This window comes from Siniperca chuatsi, linkage group LG6, assembly GCF_020085105.1.
Source record: "Siniperca chuatsi isolate FFG_IHB_CAS linkage group LG6, ASM2008510v1, whole genome shotgun sequence".
Lineage (NCBI taxonomy): Eukaryota > Metazoa > Chordata > Actinopteri > Centrarchiformes > Sinipercidae > Siniperca > Siniperca chuatsi.
Genome location: NC_058047.1, coordinates 19,491,304 through 19,517,487, shown reverse-complemented (window position 1 = coordinate 19,517,487; position 26,184 = coordinate 19,491,304). Strand labels below are relative to the sequence as shown.

At 42.6% G+C, this 26,184-nt stretch overlaps 1 protein-coding gene across 5 annotated transcripts in view; it reads left to right on the top strand.

The window, feature by feature from the left end:
* Positions 1-25,510, top strand: part of sema6bb (sema domain, transmembrane domain (TM), and cytoplasmic domain, (semaphorin) 6Bb) — a 128,140-nt gene extending 102,630 nt beyond the window's left edge. For all 5 annotated transcript variants that reach the window (XM_044199480.1, XM_044199483.1, XM_044199478.1 and 2 more), the window contains one exon: positions 19,570-25,510. In XM_044199480.1, the coding sequence (XP_044055415.1) occupies positions 19,570-20,477 (908 nt within the window). In that variant the 3' untranslated portion in view covers positions 20,478-25,510. The remainder of the gene's footprint in view (positions 1-19,569) is intronic.
* The last annotated feature ends 674 nt before the right edge of the window (positions 25,511-26,184 follow it).

Here is a 26,184-nt window from a genome sequence, read left to right as displayed (position 1 = left end):
ATCCTCAACTCCCAGCTGGGGCTGGTAGGCAAACTGAAGGGAGTCCAGGAGGGGTCTGACCATGGGCCGCAGCTGTTCCAGCACCAGTCTCTCCAGGGTCTTCATTATATGGGAGGTCAGTGCCACCGGTCTGTATTCCTTGGAGCCACTGGGACGCGGCATCTTAGGCACAGGGACGATGTCTTCCACAGAACAGGGACCCTTTGAAGACTCAGGCTCAGGTTGAAGACATGTTGAAGGACTCCACATAGCTGGGGGGCACAGGCTTTTAGCACCCCAGGGCTAACTCCATTGGGGCCTGCAGCCTTGTTGAGTGGAGTTTCATCAGCTGTCCTCTCACCTATTCAGTAGTCAGGCACACAGCAGAGGTTACAGGCGGGGGAGGGAGGGGAGTCATCAGTGTGAAGAGGGCCGTTAGCCTGAAAGCTGGTTGAGGGGGGAGTAGGACTCTCCCAGGAAGATGGAGGAGGGGGGAGCAGTGGAATCAGAGGAGTCTGAGGGCCGACAGCAGATGAGTTAGAGGGGGGATGAGCAGGAGCCGGTGTATCGAATCTGTTAAAGAACAGATTAAGTTTGTTGGCCCTGTCCAAGCTGCCTTCAACTCCTCTGCTGCCAGGGATCTTCATGCCGCTCCAGACCTCTCTCATGTTGTTCTGCTGGAGTTTCCACTCCAGCTTCCTCCTGTACTTCTCCTTGGCCTCCCTGATCTTTACCTTCAGGTCAGCCTCGATTGCCCTCACTTCCTTCCTATTACCATCAGTAAAGGCCCTCCTCTTGGCATTCAGGATGTCTTTGATGCCCTTTGTTACCCACGGTTTGTTATTAGGATAACAATGGACCATCTTACTTGGGACATTGCAGTTCACAAAGAAGTTAATGTAGCCAGTGATGCACTCAGTGAGCCCGTAAATGTCCACTCCATTAGGCTCACAGAGTGCATCCCAGTTTGTCACCTCAAAACATTCCTGCAGTGTCCCATAGGCCTCCTCTGACCATCTCCTCACTGTCCTTGTGGTCGCATGCTGCCTTTTAACTAGAGGCACATAGCAGGGTTTGAGGTGAACCAGGTTGTGGTCCGACCTATCCAGGGGGGGAGGGGGGATGCATCCTTAACGTTAGCATACAGCAGGTCCAGTGTCCTTTCCTCTCTAGTAGGACAACTCACATACTGGGTGAAATTAGTCAGTGTTGTCAAAACACTGACATGGTTGAAGTCACCCGAGATTAATATGAGTGCACCCGGGTGTTGAATCTGGAGTTGTGCTATGGCGGTGTGAATGGCATTACACGCCGATGCTGGGTTAGCAGAGGGGGGATGTAAACAGCCACAACAATGGCATGTGAGTATTCATGTGGCAGATAATATGGCCGGAGTCCCACAGCTAACAGTTCAATGTCCGGGCTACAGGTACTCTGCTTTATAGTAACGTGACCAGGGTTACACCAACTGTTGTTGACCAGAACAGCAAGCCCGCCGCTTTTCTGCTTACCGCTCCCGGTGTGATCCCTGTCGGCCCGAACAGCCGTCAATGGAAACATTATGATCTGGGATATCCTGGTGTAGCCATGTCTCTGAGAAGCACATCAAATGACACTCCCGGAACTTCGTCTGACTCTGGGCTAACGCCGTTAGTGCGTCCATTTTATTCGCCAGTAATGTACATAAATGTAATGTACATGTAATAAATGAATTAACTGAATTTAAGCGTCATGCTCTCTCGTTGCCCATCCCTCATAGGAGTCCAAGGTGGCAAAACAGTCCAATAGGGAGCAGGCAAATTACAAAATCCAGAATCCAACCAAGGTCCACGGGAGACAAAGAATCCAAAATAGAACTCACTGTAAAAATGCTGGGGAACTGGGCACTGGAACCAGGTACAACAAAAGGTTCACTAAACGGAGACACACACACAAAGGTCACAAGACAGAACCAAAACTCAAGGCAGGAACCACACCAGGCAGGAATCACACCATCAGTAACAACAAAGATCCAACACTGAACAAAGACAGAGACCCGGACTAAATACCCTAGAGGAGGGAAAACAACGAGACCCAGGTGCAAACAATCAAGGAAGGGCCAGCGATCAAAACTGGAGGGAAAGCAAACAAAGACAGGAAGTAAAACCACAAGACACACAAGGAGAGGGACAGACTACAAAATAAAACAGGAAATAAAAAACCCTCAAAATATAACAATAAATTCACAAAATAACTTTCCAATTTGAACTTCTTATATTCAAACAGCTGTTTCAGGTCATTGTGAGTCATTCATATCCATCAGCTCACTTGTATCTTCTATGTCACTAAACAAAAGATCCCCCACCCCCAACCCACCAAAAAAAAATCTAAAATTGACCCCCAGTTTGTACTCCACCTTGATCACACACTGGACACATTCAATTTTCTTCTCCCAAAGCAGCATACTGACCCATTTCTATATGAAGAGGCAGTATACTCGCTCTTATTTGAGTACAAATAGTCATAGTTTTGCTTAAATTACATCACCAAATAAATTTCAGCATCATTTTTATTTTTATCATTACTTTCACAATAAGTACACAACTTTGGTTTACTCCAGACCTTTTTGCCTTGTCATATTTAACCTTGTGAAACACATTCTACCATAGAGATGCACAATCTTCTCTAACTAGTGTGGGCCAAGCCCCAAAACACTGTATCCTACATTTCCTATAATTCAACATTAAAGTATCTTTCTGTAGACTTGACAAAGCTTCTTACAGATCAACAAAACACATTACAGAAGTGTTTTACAAGCCGTGCAGTTTTTGCCATGATTAGTAAATTTACTTACACATGTTAAATCCCAGGAGTGCTCCTTTAAACTGGCCACAAACATGAAGCAGAACATAAATTTTCAGATTTGTACGCATCAAATAAATCAGTTGCTCCTCTTAGACCCATGTCACATAGAGATGTGTTGTCCTGCTCCCTGGCCCTGCCTTTGAGGAAAATCTGAGATATGTTTGCTCCTGAGTCTGATCCCGTCATGAAATATGCACAAGCTGACATCTGTTGACAGAGGTGAGCTCTGTTGTCTCTGGTTGTACGAGAGCTGACGGCCGCCACCATCACTTAGACAGCACTTTGTCTCAGATATTGTGATGAACTTGGTGCCACAGGCTATCTTTTCATCATATCTCTTTCTTTATTTGACACTTTCATTGTCTCTGATATGGATGCTTTTCTCAGTGTTTCCTGTTCCTAGTTAACGCTGAGTCCTTTCTTTGTCTTCCTGTAAGACAGAGATTGTTTCAGCCATCTGCAAATGCAATATTCAGTCAGAGGAAGAAAGAAAGGCGCAGCTTCAATGAGCTTGTTATGACAAACTGTCAGTGACACCATTAAGACTTTGAAAACTGCCTGCACATCCTCTCTCTATGTGTCTGTCAGCATCTTTCTCTGTGCTTCTCTTCTCGTGCCTTATTCTCCATGTACACAGGACACATACTACCAACATCATAGACCAACACAAACTCTTGAGGGACTTGGATTGGTGGAATAGACAGAAGGATTTGGATACTGAATATTTCATATATTTATATTGGACTCATTCCACTTCTGTATCTTGACCCAGCAGATGGGAGGTGAGATATGGTCTGGCCTATCTATCTCCCATTGGGGAAATTTAGCAATCTCTTTTTCACTCTCCCTTTGCTTACTTCTTTCCTCAAAGTGGAGTCTCTTTGTGCAGCTGCATGTCAAACTAAATTTTCCCTCTCTGGCCTCCAGTCACGATCAAAATTCACACACACATCTTTAACAGTCAATAAACATAAAAAACAGCCTTTTTAATCAAGATTATGGTTAGGCATGAGGCAAGAGGTAAGGTTAAAGGGTCACATAAATCAACCTGGGGGTCGAGGTGACTCAGTGGGTCACCAAATTAATCCGAGATTACGAATACGAGATTATTAACATGACATAAATTTATATCAATCTTTGCTCTTTTCTCATAAACTTCAAGATAGTTTTTCCTCGACTGGTAGCTAACAAGTATTCTAATAGACAATCTGAAAAGTTTACAGGGGAGAATTCCTCTTTGGTAGACCTACTGACAACTCAGATGTATGTAAATAGACATATTTTTTTGGGATCACAAAACAAACATGTTGATAATCAGTGACCTAAAGTTCACCTAAATTACAAAATACACATCTAATCACTACTTCTAGTGGTATCTAGCCACGATAGCATTTTGTTTTTTGTTTGCCCTGGTTTTGAGGTACTATTTCTTGAGTACAAAGTAGTTCCAGTGGAACATTTTCCAAAGAAATGGGGCCATTGTTTCTGGCAAGTTGACAATGGTCCCACGACTGAAATGTTTTTCACAGTTTGTCACCTTTTAGATATGTAATAAAGGGATCCTTTTTTTGCATATGAGCCTTCTTTTTAATGTTGTTGTGTTGATGGTGGCACAAATCTAAGAGACATATATCTGAAAACCTGGCTAAATAAAACCAAACCTGTCTGCATAGCTAGATTCTGCTAGAGCTACTGTACTGTAAGTGATGAACTGGTCCTTTAAGATTAAGGTTAGGCTGGTTATATTCACTTTTTTAAGGGGAAATTGTGCTACCTTTGGTTTTGCATCTTGTCTGAAAAAGAACAAGTCATTTATTGTGCCATAGTCTTTCCCTCTCTGCTGCTCTGGTGCCTCTCCTCTCCCTCATGCTTCATCTCTCTCCAGTCCCAGTCAGTACTACACTGATTTCAAAGCAGCCTTGTCGTCAGACCTCAAAGGGAGATGGATGGACAGCCTTACTTAGAGCCCAGCTAACTGCCTCCCCTTTCTCCTTAGCCAGAGAGAAGCAGTTGCTGGAGGGAGAATTGATTTTCATCTCTCCTCAGGCTGATGGCAGTCGAATAGATATCAAGGGTGATTCTGCAAGGGAAAAGGAATTGGGCTGAGAAGAGTGAGGATGGGGAGGGGAGGCCGGGTAAATCAGATCCAGGGGTAGAGAGCAGAGCAGAAAGGGATTGAGAGATCATAGGAGGAAAGCAAACTTTGAGGATGGGAAGGGTGAAACGGTTCAGGGGATCAGAAGTGTGGAGTCATAAGGGTGAATAATAAAAGAAGCAGAGTGATGGAAGAGAGGACAGAAAGAGTGAGGTCAGAGGAGGAAAGAAAGGCGGGGTGGTGGGGGTAATCACATAGGAAACGGAGAAAAGACGAGGGTGAGGGTGGATGAAAGCTTTGAGAATGGAAGGAGGTGCAGGGAAGGGAGAGGAGCGGCTGTTTTCATGGGTGCTATGCCGGGCCGGTGTGACAAATGGACTCAGAGTGCCACCGGCGTCTCCTGTGTCACGATGCTGTCACTGGCCTCCTCGGTGGGCTTGTGGCCAGGCTGTAACTCTGTCGAGGTGATGTACACCGCCTGCCTCACATCCTCTTAATCTTCTCTTTTCGTATATCACAGAGCTGCTGCCCTTCTCCTGACTTCACACTAGTATCTGCATCTTTATTTTGTAGCATTCAGTTTTTATTAATTTTGTCATGAAAGTCGTTGAAATGAGCATCATTTTCTCACACCACTGCTAAAAAAATGTCTTTCTGCATTGTCAGAAGACCACAGTGGGAGATCAGTTTAATTATGGGAAGCTATATGAGGAAGTCGAGTGTATCTAAGGGTATTGCCATGGTTATGCATGGCTGTCTCTGCATTTATTAGAAAACAAAGATCCCACAGTAAACACACACACACACACCAAATATTAGTATGTGCCGACATGCCGTTCCTCTAAACCCCCTCTGATCAAAGCAGAGTTTGGAAGCACAACGTCTAATTGAGACGATGTGTTGTGGGAGGGATACTTTGATGAAAGAGATGAGGTCAGAGAAATAACTGAAATTATGTGTGTGTGTGTGTGTGTGTGTGTGTGTGTCTAACGTAGGTCTATTAGCCTATGGGCTCTACTTTCTCTCAGGCGCCAAGCAAACTAACTTTGTTGTTGTTTGGTAATTTTGTGGGTCCAAACAAACACACTTGTGCTGAGGGGGGTGAAGTGACGCAGCTCTTCTGGCATGAAACACATTTCCACCTGCTAAGACCACATTTTACTGCAAACACAAGCACAAAGAGTAATTTTCAAGGCTTTAGTATTATACATACAAAGCTCTCTTCAAAACCACAGGAAAAAGCTTTCATGCATTTTGAATTTCACCTCTTTGACCTTGATATACATACAAGACACATATCAAAAGACTAATCTCAATGCAATTTTGTTATGCTTTTAGGATGAACTCTTTACTTTACTTGATTAAACACTGTAGTTTGAGCGATGTGAGATAATGCTCATATTTACACTCAGGTCAAACAGTGTGGTTATATTCATTAATTATTCAATTTTGTCACACAGCACTGGGACATAACAAAATAGATACACAAACTTCTCAAACTAATAAACTATTAGAAACACAGACTCCATGTTTATACTTTGCAGTAATATTATTAGGAGTATAAAAGCTGTATTGGTCACACCCACTTGTGCCCAGAGTTTGAACTAGCAGTTCTGCTCACAGGAAAATAGAGCCATTAATGTCTGTGTGTGAGCAGTTGTGTGCCCTCTAAATTAGTAGGCTCTTCACAGTGGACAACTCAGTCAGCGTGACTTACTGCAGCTGGATTTATGCTGGATTTAGTTTTAATGATGTTTGAGCAGAACACACTCTGCTGACAGAAATCACCTAACTAACTCTGAACTGCTATGGTTTGTGAGTGTGTGTGTGTTGTGTGTGTGTGTTTGCGCATATGCATGAGTGTGTGAGGTGAGCATGTGTGAACATGCATGTGACAGGTAATATGAACCATTTCTGTAAACAGCGTAATGAGTCAGATTTGGTTCAGGCGTCGACAGACGGTATTGGATGTCAGATCCACTTATGACAGGTTATCACGACGTGTCGATTGGCTGGCTTCAGTCTTTCCAGGTTGTGACCCTTGCTGACAGGAGATCAGTTACAGCATAAACATGGGCTAAATGGTCTGTCGAACCTCCAACTTCTCTCTTTTAATTTGCCATGAAGGGCCCCTTAACTCTAAAGGAAAGAGATTCTTACATCTAAATCATGTTGTTGTGACCCTACAACAGCCTCAGAAATGCCAAGCGCCTGAATCTCCCAGCAGCAATGAGCTAAACACTCCCTCTTTTTATTTTGCTGTTTGCAGGCCTTTGGGGGGAACGAGTCAAATTGTGTTTGCACAGACAGCTCATCAGCTAAAGTCAACTCTGTTAAACCAGCCATCAAATAGGAGTAGGAGGCGGTGTGTGAGGTGTGTGTGTGTTTGGTGCTGTTGCTACATGAGACACGTCCTGCTTCATCACATTCCCTCATTGTTCCAGCTCAAATCTTTTCTCAAATCTCCCTGTTGATAAAAGTAGAGTAGGCTTTCCAACAAGTGCATGCATCCCAAACCATCACCGACACACACGAGCGCTCACACTCGCACATACACATTCGCCACCCATTTTGCTGTGAATTCACTCAGCCGTAATGCCACAGCTAGTGTTGCCACAGTGTAGCTACAGATGGAAGCAATTATGGCGCTGTGAAAATATTTCCTGAAGAAAGGCAGTGTTTTGACTGGTGGAACAGCGGGATGCAATCACTCAGTAATTGAGGTCCACTGAAACATCAATGAGATGAAGGCAGATTGGAGATTCCTTGTTGTGGCGTCATGTTAGAGTGGATGACGGTCACCGCAGAGCCAGGACTTTCTTTCTGGTGGTTGTAATGTTGTGAGGAGCTTTGTGCAGGAAAGAAAATTAGTTGCCAAATTTACAGCCGTGGTCTCATCTGATTCCATTCTAATTGCTGCGGTTTGGAAAGGGGCCTGAGTTGAGGCTTAGGAAGGGGAACCCATAAAGCCGACACAGTACTTTGTATTTACATGGCAACTAGTTAAAGCACAGGGTCTTGAGTCTGTTGATGATAAATGTGTTGCCCTGAAGCTTGAACCCCAACAGAGAGACAGACAGGAAACAAGAAAGAAAGAGAGAAGGGGGGGAAGCATTCGCCAAAGTATAGTTAATTTTTTGTTTGATGCGGTCTCCTCTTTCAGACGGAGAGAGGGCTCTGTAACCTTGACGCCATAGTCATCCTTCTTCCTCTCCTAACTGCCTCTGCTGTCACTCCTGCAAGTCAGACACCAAGGGCAAAGAGGGAGGGAGACGGAGAATCAACAAGCAGCGATAGAGGAAGTGTGGTGTGTAGCTGTGCATCCCCAGACTGTGCTCTAACTCACTCATCTCTCACACCCCAAGGAGCTTCTGAGAGGCTTGAAGAACAGAGCTGATCCCCTTCCATGAATACTGAGGCTCGGCTAATGAAATATGAGGACCAACGCGCCTTATAACAATTGACGTGTGTGTGTGTCTGTGTACTTGGGCATAGCAGCGAAAAAATGCAAGGGTAATACTGTATGGCATGTGTGCAGTTTTCAGTGTGTAAAGATAGGGATTTTTTTTAGCGAGCTGTAAGAAGATAAGAATAGTAGCCTCAGCCTTTGGAAAGCTTGGCGAGGTGCGAGTCCTGAAGGGCTTCAGCTCTTTCATCTGACTTCCTCCTCTGAGTCCTCCCTCTGCTCCTTACATCTCCTTCCCAACAGCGGGAGAGCCTTGAAAACGGGGGCTGCTGACCCCTCCAGCGAGCCACAGGTCCTCGCTGATAGATGTGTCGGTGTGTGCACAGGGTTGCCATCTTTCAACGACTGGTTGAAGTGAGATTTTGGGTGGTGAGGGTTGAACACATATAGCTTACAGTTACTCTCTTTTACTCTCTGTTAAAAACTGATTTTCAACAAAAAATACACCAAACTTTTAAGAGAAGCCCATCTGTTTAAACCAACATTCACCCTGATTTTATGTCACCACACATCTAAAAGTTGTTGTTTCATGCTGCAAGGGGCCACTGATCACTGCCATTTACAGTAGATAAGGTCCTCTAGTGACCTTGACAACTCAGAAAATGCGTCAGGTAATAGAAATGAATGAGAAAAAATAGGGAAATTCAATACAAATGCAAATGAGCTGCTCATTATGCAACAGAGTCACTCTGAGTAATTAAAAAATTAAGTTTTTAAATAAGCAAAATAAATACAGACAGATTCCTGGATTTAAAAAGAACATATCGATCCTTACCGGCAGTAAATCATAGACATAATTTGTTCAAGTTCAGGTTATCCAAGGTTACAATAAGTGTGATTTGTTGGTGAGAAGAAAATACATGTCAGTTCCCGTTTGTTGTCCTTTAAAACTTTTCTGAAATGATTACATATATGCCAGTTACATAGTATTTCAATTACAAATGCAGTTCTTAAAGGCCCTGAAAACCCATTTTCTCAGTCAGCTTCTTCCTCTGAGCGATGGGGTTCAGCATGAACGCAAAATGTTCTGCCAAAGTTGAAAAAGTTTTTGGTTACTTTATATGAAAGATTTCTGGTTTTGTGTTTTTTTCTGTGCTCAGTCGGAGACACGTCACATATTTTAATCCATCAATCAGGTTTTAGCAACATTTGAATCAAAATGTGATGATGGTTGTTTGCTTTTTCCAGGCCATTGTCAGTCAAATCTGATCAAACCACACCTACACAGTCCTGATGAAGCAGATTGTTAAATTCTTAATTAATAATACCTAAGTTTTTTCCAGAACTTTAACTTTAATTTTAACTTTGAATTTTATTTAGTCATGAATATTTGACGTTATGGAGAAATACAAAAGTTTTGAAATCAAGTTTTCAGGGGCTTTAATGTCTGATATTGGTGCTGCTGCTTTTTTAGATTAATCAAAAGGCCATAACCTTGATAACTTGTAAGGCACAAATAAAACTGTTAGGGTGCTTGATTGCAAAGATTTCATCAAATAGTACTTCTTTACTAAATGAAACTACATTTTATGAAATTTTCACTGATTAGTAGAAGTAGACAAAATCCAGTTTAATTTTCAGCTAAAACTAAAATTACTACTAAAATTGTAGTTATACTTAAGCATGTACTTGTACAGGTATAATTATGCATGCAGGACTTATAATGGAGCTTATATATAAGCGTGAGCACTGGAAAGACCAGTACGTGTGCGTGTGTGTACATGATTGGATTAATGTGTTGTCTTGTGTGATCCAGCCTCAAAAAAAAGGGGTACATGTGAGTGTGTGTGTGTGTGTGTGTGTGTGTGTGTGTGTGTGTGTGTGTGTGTGTGTGTGTGTGTGTGTGTTAAAAAGATGGAAAATAACGGATCAGCACATTAAACATTGCGTGAGGGGATCTGGAGCCTTTTTATGCACAACTACACACAGACATGCACACCACTAGCTGAAGCCACCAGCTCTACTCACTATCTGCAAAATTCAACACCACACACTGGCATTTGAGGAATTTGGCTGAACAAAATTCAACACCACACACTGGCATTTGAGGAATTTGGCTGAACACACACACAGAGCGAGCTGATGACGACTAAGGTCCTCGGGCAGGTCTGTGGTCAGTGCTGAGTAATAGTTGTCCAATAAAGTGCGGGCAGGACCCTGAGGTGCTGTGTAATGCCTCAACAGAGAGTCCTGCAGCGTGACATCCAGAGTACTGTAACTATTCTCCACTCACACCACTGGGGATTGTTTTTGTGTCTATCATTCAGACAGAAATCGACCACGGTGAGTTCCCCTAACTCCCTGCATCAAACAACACTTTTCCTCCTTTCTGTAACACATCAATAACACTACTGCGCTTTTTTCACACTCCCTCTCTGTTTCACTCAGTCACACTCTCTCAATGTCATTCTTTCACTTTATTTATGTTTTTCCTCCCTCTAACACTTCCTCCCTGCTCTTTCTTTCTTTGTCACTTCTTTCAGCCTCTTTCCTCTTTGTAGCATTCTCTCTTTCTCTCTCTCTCTCTCTCTCTGTCTGTCCATCAGCTTCTTCCTATCTTTTTCACCCACGGGTTTGTTGCAGCACCTCAGTATTGATCACGTTAAGCTCTCTTTAGTCCAGGTCAGCTGACAGACTCTGTGATTCTGAGTGATCATTCAGCTCAGGATGTGTCCTGGCGGCACGTCCACCTGCGAGGCCTTGGCCCGTGTCACAGCGGAGACATTTCATTAAAGACAGCCTGTAAATTAACTGAGCAGGCGGGTGGCTGAACGAATGGGACGAGGGTAGTCGCAATCAGCCACCCAGATGGCGTGCAGCCCTGACATGAGGTCTGATGGTTTAATAATTCATTTAAACCTACAGAAATTTGTATCAGGAATGAGTCCAACACTTCAGCACTGGGGATGTGAACATAAAAACAAATTGGCATGTGTTTTCAGCTGGTGGGCGTATATAGCACCATACATAGCTCTGATGTGATATATGGATGTAGCATATGAGAAAGATTAAGTTGAAATTGCCTGGTTCATGATTTGGGAACGAGAGATATGAGCCCTCTGTGCAGATAGTTTGACTAATGCTATGCGAACCTGCTCTCCAATTTATTGCCTGTCACATGTTTGTGAATATTTATTATTGCTCCCACAGTTTGCTTTTGGCTTTGCACCTAAAATGAGAATATCAATTACCAAACGAAAGCACAGCCAACTCCATAACCCGTAAGTCATAGGATATAGAGGAAAATAATAAAGAGTACATCCTACTGAGAAACCCTCACATGTACGTATGCACACATGCACTCTCATGCACACAGAAGTCTCTGGAAAACAATTTATTTCACCACAGTGTCCGCCACAGCCCAGTTATTTTGTTTGGATTGGATGCAGCTGAAACTGCTAACAGACTCACCCTTGTTAAGCTGCGTCGCTAAAGGTTGACCAGATTGGGAAACAAGGTCTCCTAATATAATTGAATCCACAAATTCAATGAGGAACATTCCTGACAGCAACACGTGTGCATAGTCTGTGAAAAAAACGTTCATGGGAAACAAAAAAAAGTCCTGTAGCTGATGATTTTAACACACAGTACTCGCCCAAAGCAACTATAGACTTACCTCATTTACCCCAAGCAGAGATTGTCTATAAGCACGAAAGGGGAGAAAGAAACCAAGATGAGGGAAGAGGGCGAGAGTTCAAATTTTAGATACACTGGGTAACTAGAGGTGGAAGAGAGGAATGTATAGGTAGCAAGAGAGTCGTGCAGGTATGTAATTATGCAGTCATCATGGCAAACCTTGACTCTGAGCCAGCCAATAGCCTGATCTGCCCTCGTTATTAGACCCAGCTGAATACCTGAATCTATTAACAGCAGGTTTTTTGGTGTGGATTTTATGGAATTTTAATTGCAAACACATGGCTGGTGCACATAAATGTTTTAACATATTGATTAGTTGGGTGCAAGACATGCACGTCTGACTGACCCTCAGGAGCTGAGGTTGGGTTTATATATTTTATATATATATATATATATATATATATATATATATATATATATATATATATATATATATATATATATATATATATATATATATATCCTTTATTAACCAGGAGTCGTGCAGAACTTTCCAGCAGCTTTCCTCACCAATGCTCTGAAAACGCTGTTAGGGAGGGACTGTAAATGGTTTTACAATCATCCCGAGAGTAAACACAGTTTACGAGCAAGCAAGGTTTAGTCCAAGTAAGGAGCTCTGCAACGTTCCTGTTTCATTTTAAAGCGCTTTAATTATTTCTCAGTTTCTTTCCATCCTTGAACACAATGTTGGTGTTAGCTTTTCAGCTCACAACATGAGGTGTACTGTGTGTGAAAGTGAGAGAGAGATGCAGTAGTGGAAGTAGAGGGTGAAATATATAGTGTATCTGCTGAAAGAGAAGTAATGGGGATGGTAAAAAAAGGAGTAAGACAGCAGGAAGGAAGACATGCTAAAAACGAGAAACAAAATAGTGCCTGCAGTCTAGGAGGAGAGGAGAATGAGCAAAATCACTGAGCCATGGGTGCAGGCGGTGCACGCAGTCACATATTAACACACACACATATTCATACATCTATGCACACTTATTCACACTACGGCGCACATGCTTTTCCACGTGCATCCCTGCCATCACCGTGTGCATAAATACATTAACATGCAGAGAAATGGTGGATTCTGGAGATGAAAGCCCCTCAGATCAGTGGCTGTACGCTGACACAGTCGTAACCTATCAAGCTCAGAAGTGTGTGCTTGTGGCATCGACAGGTCCACCGGGATGCTGTGAAGTCTCTTTGTTCTGTTTTGATGTGCTGTGTTCCCTTGCCTGGTTTTTGATTAAGGAACTTATTGAACTGTAGGAAGCCTCAAATAGTTCCCAAATTAATTTGTTAAGACCTAAAATAGCTAACACCTCCAGACGGTAATCAAAACCAGTGTAGAAAATGAGCAGGTGAAGCAGGTTGATTACAACATGGGTCTTATTTAGGTAGTTTTGGACATCCTTACGATCAGTAATAATAAGGGTTGGATTATGTTAGAAAGGAACTAGTTCCTAGAGATCTCCTCCTCTCCAAAACAAATGGGATTAAAACTGGTAAAAACACTGAATAAAGCAGTTTCAAGTTAAAAATCAGTGTTTCTCTGACACTGCGAACCCTAGCTGCCGCTAACATATGCTCAGCTTGTTTCTCTGCTAACTGAAATCCTTCATCAGGTTAAAATATATAGTTAAAAATGACCAAGATCTAAAAAGTGTTTTGTAAAAATGTGGCTTAATACTGGATAAAGAGTTAATTTATGACAGCTTCTGGCAGACAACCACAATGCTGACACAGGCGCAAAGGGGATATGACGCCATTGACAGGCGACCAAGTGAAAAACCGTTACAATAATTAAAATTATGGATTTCTCTGGGTTTGAAAATGATTGGAAACATTTGGGATAATGTAAGTGCACAGCTCAACAAAATATATAACATAGGTCTAGTCGTTTTTAGACATTTTAATGCGGAAAAGTTGCATTTTATATCTTTAAATATCCTTTGACCCCTCAGATTTATCTTGCGACCCATTGAGAGGGGTTGGGAACCATTGGTTCATGTTTGCTTATGCTTCTTGCCAGACTTCATTGTAGTGATGCTCCAGTGTTCCCAGATTTCAGCAATTACTTTGATGAGTACAGTACTATCATCCTCAACAGAAATGATGGGCAAAATTATGGAAATTAGACCCAAGTTATAATAAACGGTGATTATCTTTCAGATGCTTGTATCTGAACAACATCAACATAACTGATGCTTGGTGAAAAATCATCCTCCTCCCCTTCATCTGACTTTCACACACACACGTTCACAAGGCCATTGTTGAAAGCACAGCCAAACTATGAGCATGGGCCGAGCAGATGCACAGAGTCTTCTGCCAGTGCTCTAATCAAGGGAAATGTTTAACAACTGGCATGGAGCTAGCAGGGCTTTTCATTAATTTCCCTTCCTCACCAACAGAATGGAGGTGGGGGGGGCAGAAGACATGAGGGAAAACTTAGAGGCAGCCACAAAAATCATCCCGATTAACATGACCACAGCTGTCACGTTCGCCGTGTAACAGAAACATCACTTTGTCGCACCGATATTAAATGTGATCGTGCAGGAACGACCTTGATTTGAAAGTGTGCAAGTAAAAGTTTCTTTACTTCTCTTTTGAATTTTTAAGCCATTACTCTCATCATGCCGCCACCCCTGGTGATCAAAGGAGTGGTGGGTAAGAGAGAGAGTTATGGAGAGAGGATTAACAGCTAACAAGAGGATTGAAGGGGGGGATGGATACAGGGTACAGGGAATGAAGGAACAGATGACTGTGGGTTAGAGACAACGAAAATTGAATACCAAAGAAAAGTTTTATCTATGTGCGAGCTCCTTTGTACTTTGAATTTGACAGTTAACTGGTGCAATATATATATATAAACATTGTTTTGTATATTGTACACAAATATCCTATCAGTGTTGCTTAAAACAACAGAGCCTTTCCAACCATCCATTTTTGGTACATACTAGGTCTCTCCTCTCCTTGAAACTCCCCTCCTCATCATTTTCTCTCTCCTCTTCACCTCTTTAATCATCACTTATCCCCTCCTCTCTTCTCCTCTCCTCTCTTCTCCTCTCCTCTCCTCTCCTCTCCTCTCCTCTCCTCTCCTCTCCTCTCCTCTCCTCTCCTCTCCTGTCCTCTCATTGTTACACTGTAATTGGAAGCCTCAAGACAAGCGGCTCAGTGTGCGTCAGGTCGACAGGCAGGCCCGTTGGCTTCTATTAAGCTTTAATAAGTGAGCAGGATTGGAAGAGGAGAAGAGAGTTGAAGGGAGGAGAGAGTGTGCAAGCTGCTGCTTCTACTGTCACCTCTTGGTAGGATGCAGGAAAACCTGCCTGTTGTCACACAAACACACACACATACTACCAAATCTATCATTCTGTCCTTTCATTTTCATTGGCTTTTTCAGCTTATTGCCACAGGCTAAAAATTTCCTCTACATGTTGTGCATCCAAGAAAGTCGGACATATGTGGGAGAAAAAAAAGAAATTATGAAAAAATTTACATATCTGAGTGTCCATGTCAAAGAGAAGAAGGAAGCATATAGAGTGTGAGAGGGCCAGTCTTTCTCCGTTCTACAGCTAAAACGTTTATACACACATACATACACAAACACAGAAAGCCATACTAATACACACACACACTTGTCAAGACCTCTCCTCCTACATGGAGATGACAGCAGTATTATTGCACCATGCAGAATTTAATCTGAAGTGCCACACAGCAACCCTGGACCACAGTTGAGGTAAATGTTAGAGAAATATCTACAACCTCTGCAGCTGAAAACAGCAAGAACAATTCCAGATGTGATGTGTGTGAGAGAGGAGATTTGCGGTTTTACCCCGTTATGTTGCTGCCTTGTTCTGAATTTTCTGTGGTTGCAGCGCTTCATTTTTGTTTACAAAGTCATCAAGGCTGCGGTTTATTGAAAAAAATGTATCAATTCATTACCTGACTTTTCAAACTACTCCAGCGTGTGTGTGTGTGTGCGTGGACAGTGTAAATGAACACGCTGGTAACCTCCAAATGCCTGTCTTTGTGTCGCATCTGTTGCCCCCAAGAACAGCCTTTTTACTGAGGAGAGGAGCGATAATGTAATTGAAAATGGCAGTCTTTCCAAATTGAATACTGGCCTGGAACTTAAAATAAACAGCAAGAATCAGGGCTATGTTTAGGCTGCTGCAACAAAGATGCCAACAATGTGAGAAAAGAACCCAATGAACAAATGCCAAATTCAGTGTAAACATAGAAGAACATGGGTGCTTAAATTAATAGACAAAGACTAAAGGTATGTCTGTGCAGGTTAGCCTATGTAACCACGAGCTGGCTGCGTGACAGCATGAAGGAATGAAGTGAGGAAAGATATGTTGCGAGATCCGAATTATGATCTGCCATCTGTGTTCAGAGCAATTTTGAGATCTTGAGCAATCACGTTTTTACTTCCCGTTGGGCAAAAACTAACCTCCTAAATAAACCTTAATACTCGATTAAATAAACACCTTTAAATGCATAACTCAAGCCACATGTGCGAACCTACTTCAGGAGAATGTTAAACAAAAATGTCTTCTGAACAATCCCATTTTAGATCAAAATATTAGATGGAAATGTAGTACTGCAAGATTAATATTCAGAAGCAGTGATTAACTAATGGAAGAGGAAGAGCAAAGGAAAGAAATGTAAAGGAAATGAAAGAGGTTGTGGCATCAAGCAAAAAAATTAATAAAACACAAATACACTTTAAGACTAAACACAATCCCGCTGATAAAATGGGATCTCAGGTTCTTCGGGAGGATTTGTCCGATGGTGAACTGATCTGAACTGTGCATGTCACATAATTAATAGGCTGTAACTTAGTCCTGTGTCCATGTTTATCACTGTGCTTATTGGATTGGTGATAAAGGACTAATTGGCGCTGAAAAGGACATTGATTGACCAACAAGGCCAGTTGATTAATGCCAGGTTTCAGTCAATGGAAACTGCAAACTGTTGAGAGTATGGACTCGCATTGATGGTGTCGAGGATTCATTGTCGAAGTTTTAATGTGAAATTGTAAGTGACAAGAGATCGATGAATGGGTAAATATAATTCTGGTCATTTGTTACCTGCAGTTTTGCACTAGCAAAGAAAAACACAGACAAGATTCCTCTCACTTTTATATTAAACCATTTTGTTTAGGTCATTGTTGAGTCTATGCAGTACTTTACCTTCAGGTCAGGTTTTAGCTTCTATTTGACAAAATGATATTTTTAGCCACGCTAGCAACGTGTCTCTAGGAATGGCAATGCCAGTCCACCACTTTGGTCCAGGCTGAAATATCACAATAATAGAGAATAAAATTTTGTACAGACATTCATGGTCCCCAGATGAGGAACCCTATTGACTTTTCCTCTAGCGTTCAGGATGAATTTTAATAACTTTGGTGGTCCCTTTTTTATTCAGCGCACATCACAATGTTAATTTGTCCATTATTTTGGTTTATGACCAAATACCTGCAAAACCAATGACATTCCCATCAGCCTCAGCTGTACTTTGTGTTTAGTGCTAATTAGCAAATATTATCATTCTAACATGCTAAACTAAAATGGTGAGCCTACTAAATATTACTGTACCTGCTATCTGTTAGTATAGTCATGTGAGCAGGTTAGCATGCCAATGTTATCATTTAGCTCAAAGCACCACTGTGCCTAAGTGCAGCCTCATAGAGCAGCTAGTAGACTCTTGTTACCACATTAGGGGTTTTTTCTGCTCTTTCTCTTTGTACATTGTGAGTTCATTGTACTTCTGTCTTTGGAAAAGTTTGGGCCATGGCCACCTAGAGAAATTAATGTGAAAAAGAAGCCTGAGGTTTTTCTTTAGTAGCCGTGTCATTGTTTTTGGAAAGAAGTGTTACTGTAGAGCTTTGAAAATGTGATTTTTTTTGTTCGCAACCAACAGAAACCAGTTTTGAGCTTTATCCTGTTGGGACAGAAATGCCGCAACCTCAGAAAATTACATGAAACTAGATAGATGGATAGATTGTACTGTGGGGAAGAGTAGAAATAGTTTTTACTGTGTTTTTTTGGTGATCTGCCCCTTTAATGTTTAGGAGAGCACCTCCGGCACAGCACAGCCGTTCAGCAGTCTCTCACAGGGTTTTAGCTGCCATTCCCGAGCTTAATGTCAATGTGTACAGTAACACTTTATTATGACAAGCCACAGGCCACATTAATTAACCACCAGGCTGTATGAGCATTTGCACCACAACTAGCTCCATTTGTCCCCATTAAAAATGAATTTGTCAGTCAATAAAAGTATGTTTATTTAAAAAAATTGCTGCTGTTCTCTGTATGTTCATTCTTTCTCCCGTTCTTCATCCTGTTCCTTTTCTGTGCTCTGTGTAAGTGAGTAAGTGGCTCCCAATGTCTATTAATGACATCCATTTATTTTGTGAGAAAGGATTTATTTCACTGTCCTTGTAGAGACAGTCCTCCCTCTGCTGCTATTGGTGTTGTAATTTAACAACTATTACTATGTTTGTCTAAGGCCCCAAATGTTCAAGTTCGCTTTAGGCAGTTAGTTAGCTTTAGTTCTCTTCTCTCTCTCTCTCTCTCTCTCTCTCTCTCTCTCTCTCTCTCTCTGTAACAACCTCCTCTTTCCTTCTTCTGCTTTTCTCCAATCTGCTTCCCTTGGCACAATTTCATTGTATTCATTGGTGTTGGTCCCAGGAGCTCACGCAGCAACGAACAACTTTTCCTCTGGCATTTTCTTAATTGATCCATGGCAGCCCATGCTGTGGTCTAGCTGTATTCATATATTCAATAATTCATGAACAGTTCTCTCTGTGAGGAACTCCCTCATGTTCTTATACAAAAGAAATACAGAAAAATTGTGGTCTGGTCTGCTGATATGGTACCCTTTATCTATAAACACGACGCCTTATGCTCATCCTTGCAAAGACTTTGGCATATAGATGCAACAAGGGAAAAAATATCAGCATATTTATTTGTTAAGTTTTTTATAAATTCACAGCATAAAAAACAAGTTCAGGTGTTTCAGGTATTTACTGTGTTTGTACATTAGACAAAAAGCTGAACCAAGAAGTATGCAGTTTTTGAGGTATGTTTTATATAAGCTTAACTGATAATTATATGTACTGTTTTAATCAAGATACTTGTAGGTCACAACATCTAAGCAACAACACAAACATCTAGATGAGAACAGATTTTCATGGTATAAAGTATGAAAACTTTAAATTATTACTCACCATTAATGCCAGACTTGGCATCTCTCCCCATAAAGCTAATGTTGTGAAACATGTTGGGGTTGAGAGCTATTCTCAATCAGGAAGACAGTTATTACAGCTATTAAAATCACCATCCACTTTACGTAATGAAGGCAATTAGCCAGAGCTACCTTGGCTGGAAAGCATGCAACCATTCCCACCCACAAAGGGGAGAGAGAAAATAGGCCATTTTGTTTCGCCATTTGTTAATGCCCACATGTTTATTACAGGAAATACTTATGCTATTAACATGGTTCCACCAGTTGACTGATGACTTTCTGTTTGTGTATGATTGTATCTCTCTCCTTGTAGGAATGCTGCTCCAAGAGAGTTTCATCGAGGAACCTGATGGCCTGGTGTCTGTAAACCTGCTGGTGGTTTCTGCTGTTTCAGCCTTCGCAACAGGAGCCATTCTCTCTGGCCTCACTGTCTGCTGGATCATGAGTCACCGTCACCGCCACTCTCGAGGCTCTGGGGCCAATGGCGCCCGCCGCAAAAGTGACAAAGAGCAGAGCATGCTGGGGCAGGGCCGCAGCGGGTCAGTAATGAGCGTAACAAGAACCAGTGGCGGTGAGAGGCGTCGTTCACAGGCAGACAATCCCTTTGTCACGCCCAACGGTTGGCCTAAAGGAGAGATGGACCCAGGCTTGCTGCCTACCCCGGAGCAGACCCCGCTGCAGCAGAAACGGGCCATGCGTCTCCCAGACACCGACTGGGACCAGAGCCAGACTTTCCTCACTGCTGTGGGGACACCCTGCCCCAACAACTCTGTCATCTACCTGAGCTCCAAGTTCCTGCATGGAAGTGGAGGGGGTGGAGGGATGGTCCGGATAGAGGACCCAGGGGAGGTCGTGCTGCCCCCGCACACAGAGCGCCAGCGCTACCTGATCCTAGCCACCCAGAGAGGCGAGCACGGTTGCAGTCGTCCCAGCGGCACCCTGAGGAACTCAGCGGGAGAATACATCTACCCCGCCACGCCGCAGGACTCCCCCGACCGACGGAGGGTGGTTTCTGCTCCCACTCCCCACATGGACTATGGGGAGCCTCGCTGGAGTCATGAGGCACTCAACTACAACAGCAACAATGGAGCACCTTATCACCCCCAGCGTCAGGGCCTCATCAGGCCAGATATGCATGGGCCTCGAGGGCTGGGAGAACTGGCTGACTTCAGCCATCTTCTAGGGAAGAACATGGGAGAGCGCACCCCCAGTGGCCAGTGAGGTGAAGTACATGAGCCCTGTCACCAAGCTCTCTCTGAACACCCATTCCCTCCTACAGCAGACTGGAATAAATCAACCCCTCAGACTCACTGTCCCGGTCCAACCTTACCCTGTCTGTCCTCTCTCACTGTCATTCAATGTTCTGACGTCATTCAGCTGACTGAAGAGAGAGTGAGAGAAAAGAAACAAAGAGAGAGTTGAAAAAGAGGAGAAAAGTCTCCTCACGTCTCACGTTCCTCTGCTCTTAATCTGAGGTGCACCCCTCTGCTCTGTAAGTGGTATGACCAGCAGAGCTTGACTTTGACACCACAGGATAAACAGTAATGTAAAGAAAGGGGTGCAAAGGAAAGAGAATCTTCTCAAAGGAACATATGGGGATAAAAAAAAAAAACTATTTCGCTTGCAGCGCCAAATGTGAAACGTCTCCCTCCACCATTTTGTTCACTGTTTTGACACCATGGATCTTCTTTGAGTGTGAAATTTTGTTTCTGCTTTTGTTTTTTTTGTGCCAGCGGCATCCAGCAGACAACAATGTGCTTTACTATGGATTTCAGATTAAACTAAAACTGTTGTAGCCGTGCCAGAGGGCAGTGACTCTCAATGAATCATGCAGTGTGTGTATGTGATTGTGTGAATATGAGTGGCCACAACAACCCCAACCAGTGTCCTGTCTTAACTGTGAAGTATAACTATATAAGGAAGTTTCTTTAAGGAGGAGGTTGATGTTAATATTATTTTCCCTTTTTATAAACAAATGGAAACATTTTTTTATGTGTCTCCTTGAAGCTCTGTATGTTTAGCAATCAGAGGTTTGGATGGTTGACCAGTGGCTAGTGAAGGGTTGAGACTCCCATTGTAATTTGTGTGATTTCCAGTACCTCAGAAGCAGTACTGGACAGAACCATTATGAAATGAAAGAAAGCAATAATAAGCAAGAAACACATAAGGACGAAGATAAAGCCAATTAAATTTGATATTTTATAATATCACTGTTTTCTCAGCAAAACAAACTGAAGTTTAGAGTTGTGAGAAGAAGCTGGGTACTGGGGAAAAGGAACAATATCTCCCCTCCATTCTTCCCTCCCTAGCTGCCTCTCAGTATGCCTGGGTCTGTCTGACCTGACCTGAGGCCCCCTTGGGCTCTGCAGTCCATTTGAAGGAGGGAATGTGAGCTGTGGCTGTCTGGCCGTCTGACTGGGGCTGTGAGGCCCGGCCACTTGGGAGCTCCATTCAGCCTCTTCTGCCGACACTGAGCCTCTTTGTGCCCCAGAAGCAGGAGGAGACTGCGGCAACAAATAGCCGTTAAGAGTCAGGGACCTAGCCCAGCAGCGCAGCCTAGCAGAATATCAATGAGGAGGACAGCACCTCCATCCGTCATGTGAGATGTACCAACCAGGACCAGGCATCTCTTATGCTTCACCCACTGTGGTGATTCACTGGTTTGCCAGGACAGGGAGGAGCTGAGGGCTGAAGCTGGGGCTGAGGCTGGGGCTGAGGCCAGGGTTGGGGCACTGCTAACTGTCACAATGGTCATCCCTTGTGGCTTTATCTCTTTCTGTCTTTCAGTGTGTTTCACACAACAAAAGCGGGATAAAGAAAACAGATGGGCATGGGTATACTTGGGTGTGGAGTTTCACTCTGTTGTCTGGTCTTTTGATGTTTTCTGTTTTTGTCTGTTCTCATCTGTTCCTGATTTAAATGTAGATCCAGAGATAGCTTTAGTTCATCTGGGTCGTGGTGTGGTAGAGGTGCTGTTTTTGTGTACGTCAGTCTATCGGCTTGTGTGTGTGAGTCTCTCTGGGTTTGTGTCCATGAATGTGTTACTCATATTGAGTGCAAAAAACAGCGTTGATCAATTTTACTCTCATTCTCACCTTTCTTCTTATTTTAATACCTGTTCCTTTTTCTATTGAGCCATTAATGTTGTGGAGCAGCCCTTTACTTGACATTCACAAATCCGTGCTAACATTGTCGGAGCCCTGAGTGGGAGTAGTGTATGCTATACAATATATTTAAACCATTTTACTTTACACAAAGAACTACAGCTAAAATGGAGAAGCTGGGCTCTGCTTAGCTGAATACTGGGGCTGGGCATCATTTGAAATGTTTTGATACTAGTGCCGATATGACAGTTTTTGAAACAAATTAAAGAATATGGTTTAAATATACATGTTTTTCCACAAAACCATATTTTCAATTTGAAGCAATATGGAGCTTTATAGCGTCTTTTAGCTCATTGTTTTCGTTTTCAGGTCTGCAACTTAATTGGTTTGGTTCACTCTCACCGCTCTCATTAGTGTTGTTTTTGGTTTCAGCTAGCAGCGGTTTTCAGCTTAAAAAATATTTAAAAACTATACGCTACTTGGGCAGCACCAAATGGCAGGCAGACAAAGTTAGCAACTAGCTGGTGAACATAGTGTAGCACTGAGCAGCTAAAGAACGAAGATATTGCCCTCAGGAGTTGGTGGAGCCCAAAAACAGAGCTGAAAGGAGAGTGAGTATTAGACAGCTGACAGTTTTCACCACTCAGTGCTACGGACACATCTCAGTTGGCACCAAAAAAGCATTGAGGTTCAACACCCAGCCCTAAAAAAATACACAGCCAGAGCTGGAGGTACTGCATGAGACAAGCCAGTGAAAGAGATTAATGAAAGCAAGGACAGAGGAGGAGGTCAGGCGGGCGAACATGATGTTACTGCATTACCGCCTCACCACATTAGTACAGTGTATTCTTTTCACATTCCACCCTGAAACAGGTCATTAGTATTGAGGATACGGAGCCCTCCACCAGCCCAGCCCCTCATCTCTCCATCTCCATCTCTGCTGTGACCTGAGTGCTGCTTGTCTTTGTATGTGTGTGTGAATGAGGCCTCTCTTTCTCGACCGGCTTGCCCAGCCAGCCATGTCCTCGCTCTGCATCTCCTCCGGTGTTTCACTAAACATGCTTGATTAGGCAAAGTACATTCCCAGCCCTCTAATGGCCTGATGAGCCCTTGAGAAGATTACTACAGACACATCAGCCCTGAGAGGAAGGTGTATGTTCAACCAGCTCTTTAGCCCTCCACTAACCACCAGCCACACACACACTGACATGCATACACACAAATACTGTCGGCCCTTTAACCAAATTTGGGATGCAATTGAATTAAGATCAGAAGTAGAGCTCAGGCTTGAAATAGGCCGACACTGACTGGTTCTAGTAAAGGTACTGTACACGATGTTATCTTACTGACGGCATAATTTGATTACCTTAGTTCAACATTACAAAGTAGCTGAAGAATTCAGGTGTAACCTCATGGAAGTCAGTCTGTTTATTACAGCATAAATCTTCCTCCCTCTTCTTTACATACTTCATGTCATTCCCATTCCTTCTCTTTCAACAGATGCACTTTGTCTTCTTCTTTCAAGTTCCTTTTTATTGTTAACAGACACACTATCTCTCTGCGCACACACACAAACACACATACACACACACGTACGTAACATCTCTACCAAATGTAAGATGGTGCTTTCGTCCTGTTTGTCACTATTAAAGGTTAGCTGGTTAATTTAATGAGTCGGTGACAGAAACAGAAATCAAAGGAACTCAAAATCACGCTTTATTTCACATCAAATCCTTAATGTGTTACAATTCACAATTACAATTACATTTTCAAAGCCTCTCATGCGGGAAATTGCTTTCCTATGCTTAGAAATGATTTTGTTTGGAGTTTTTTTTGTTAAATGTAGCACATATTGCCTTCAGTCCTACACACACACACACACACACACACACACACACACACACCCACACACATACACATTCTCCCTCTTTATCTCTATCCTGCACATATCAACGCACACACACATGAAATTCCCACCCAGCACTTGTGACCGAGTCTGTCTGACGTTTTTTCTTATTTATCATGTTGTGTCTGTGTGCTTGTTAAAGAGACCATGTCTTTGTGTGTTGGGGTTGTTTGTGCCGTGTGGCCCCAGTGATGCGATGCCCCCCAGCCAATAACTGCCATCTTGCCCTACAGTGCTACACTGTACTATGTGCTCTATGCCCTAGAAAACAAAGGCTAACTTATATTAAATCCACCATCGCAACTGGGAGTAGTGACATGAAACTGCTCCCTTCCAAGCAAACATATGAGATAAAAAAGCACAAAAACAAGGCGAAAACAAAATCAACATTTGCATTTCTGTAAAGCTGTAGATGTATTTAGTCAGCACTGATCATTTTTGTCATGTTTGTTTTTCTATAGTTTGTTTCTGTGGTAGATATTTGGTTTGAAATTACATGGAATATTATTGTATATGATTTCAATTTCAATTCTCTGTTGTGCCAGATTTGATGACGACAATGAAGATTAACCTGATGACTATCATGATTATTATTATATTGACAGTGACAATGAAGCAGTACTGTGAGCAGCACTGAGGTGTTGTGCCCTGTTTGGATGCTGAATCTGAAAGGAAATGGTAGAAGAAGAAGAGGAGGAGGAAGAGGAAGAGTGAATGAACTTATACAGGCTGAGGTTCAAAAAGAGATTCTGCTTTTTTCCTGCGGAGTGGAGTCTCCTGCCACTGTGAAGGACCCCGCCGTCCTGTGGCTCTCACCAGAGGCTGGCCCCCCCGTTGCCCCGGGGCCCTTGGGGCAGGCTGTCATCAGATGACAACACATGTCCCTACTACGTGTACATAACCTTGATGCTTACATGTAATTTAAGTGCAGTAGCTGCATGACGACACGGCCTCTGTGTGTGTACAGAAGTAGCGACGTGTGAATTTGTACAGTACATGCAAGTGTGTGTGCTTGTGTCCGCGAAGAAATCTGTCTGTCGTCACGCAAAAAGCAACACGTGCATGCACCCTCCGACAACTGCACAGTACACACACACACTACACACAAACTAAACACGCACACGCAAACACACTCCAGCAGTTGTTCACCATTCTCCACATTGTCCTGAGCTCTGCCTGTCACTCCGCATGGAGACTTTGCTCTATGTCAACTTTCTTATTCTAATAAACCACTCAGACATTGACCTCTATGTTATCATTGACAACAGTGTGTTTGACTTCCTCAATTTGATTTATATTATTTATTTATAATCTCATAAAAACTGTAGCACACTGAATAATGCAATGTGAAATTTGTTCTTTTCACAAAAGACCCTGATCTGTTATCTATTATGTCATTGAGTTGCACAGTGGTGGAAGAAGTATTCAGATCATCATCAAGTAGCATACTGTGAAAATACTCAAATGTACTTTAAGCAAGCAAAAGTATTCATTACACAGAATGGACCCTTTCCGAGTGAGTCCCCAAAGTCCCAAAAGATTATCTTTTTCTGGACTTCAGGACTTTGGGCACAAATTACTATCTTGTGCACTCAAAATGTGGATCTTGTTGACATAAACTGTTATCTTCTGCAATAAGATTAATAAAAAATACGTTCAAATGTAAGCAGCATTTTCATGTAGCTGGTTGAGGTGACGCTAATTTGAACTGTTTTATAAACCAAAAACAAAACAAACTCTGGTCAGGGCCTTCAATCTAAAATAATGCATCATATTTAATAAATTAATCATATGTTCTGTATGTAAAATCAAAGTAACTACAGCTGTCAGATCAATGTAGTGGAGTAAAAGTATGAAGTACCATTAAATGGAAATACTAAAGTAAAGTACAAGTACCTCAAAATTGTACTTCACTACA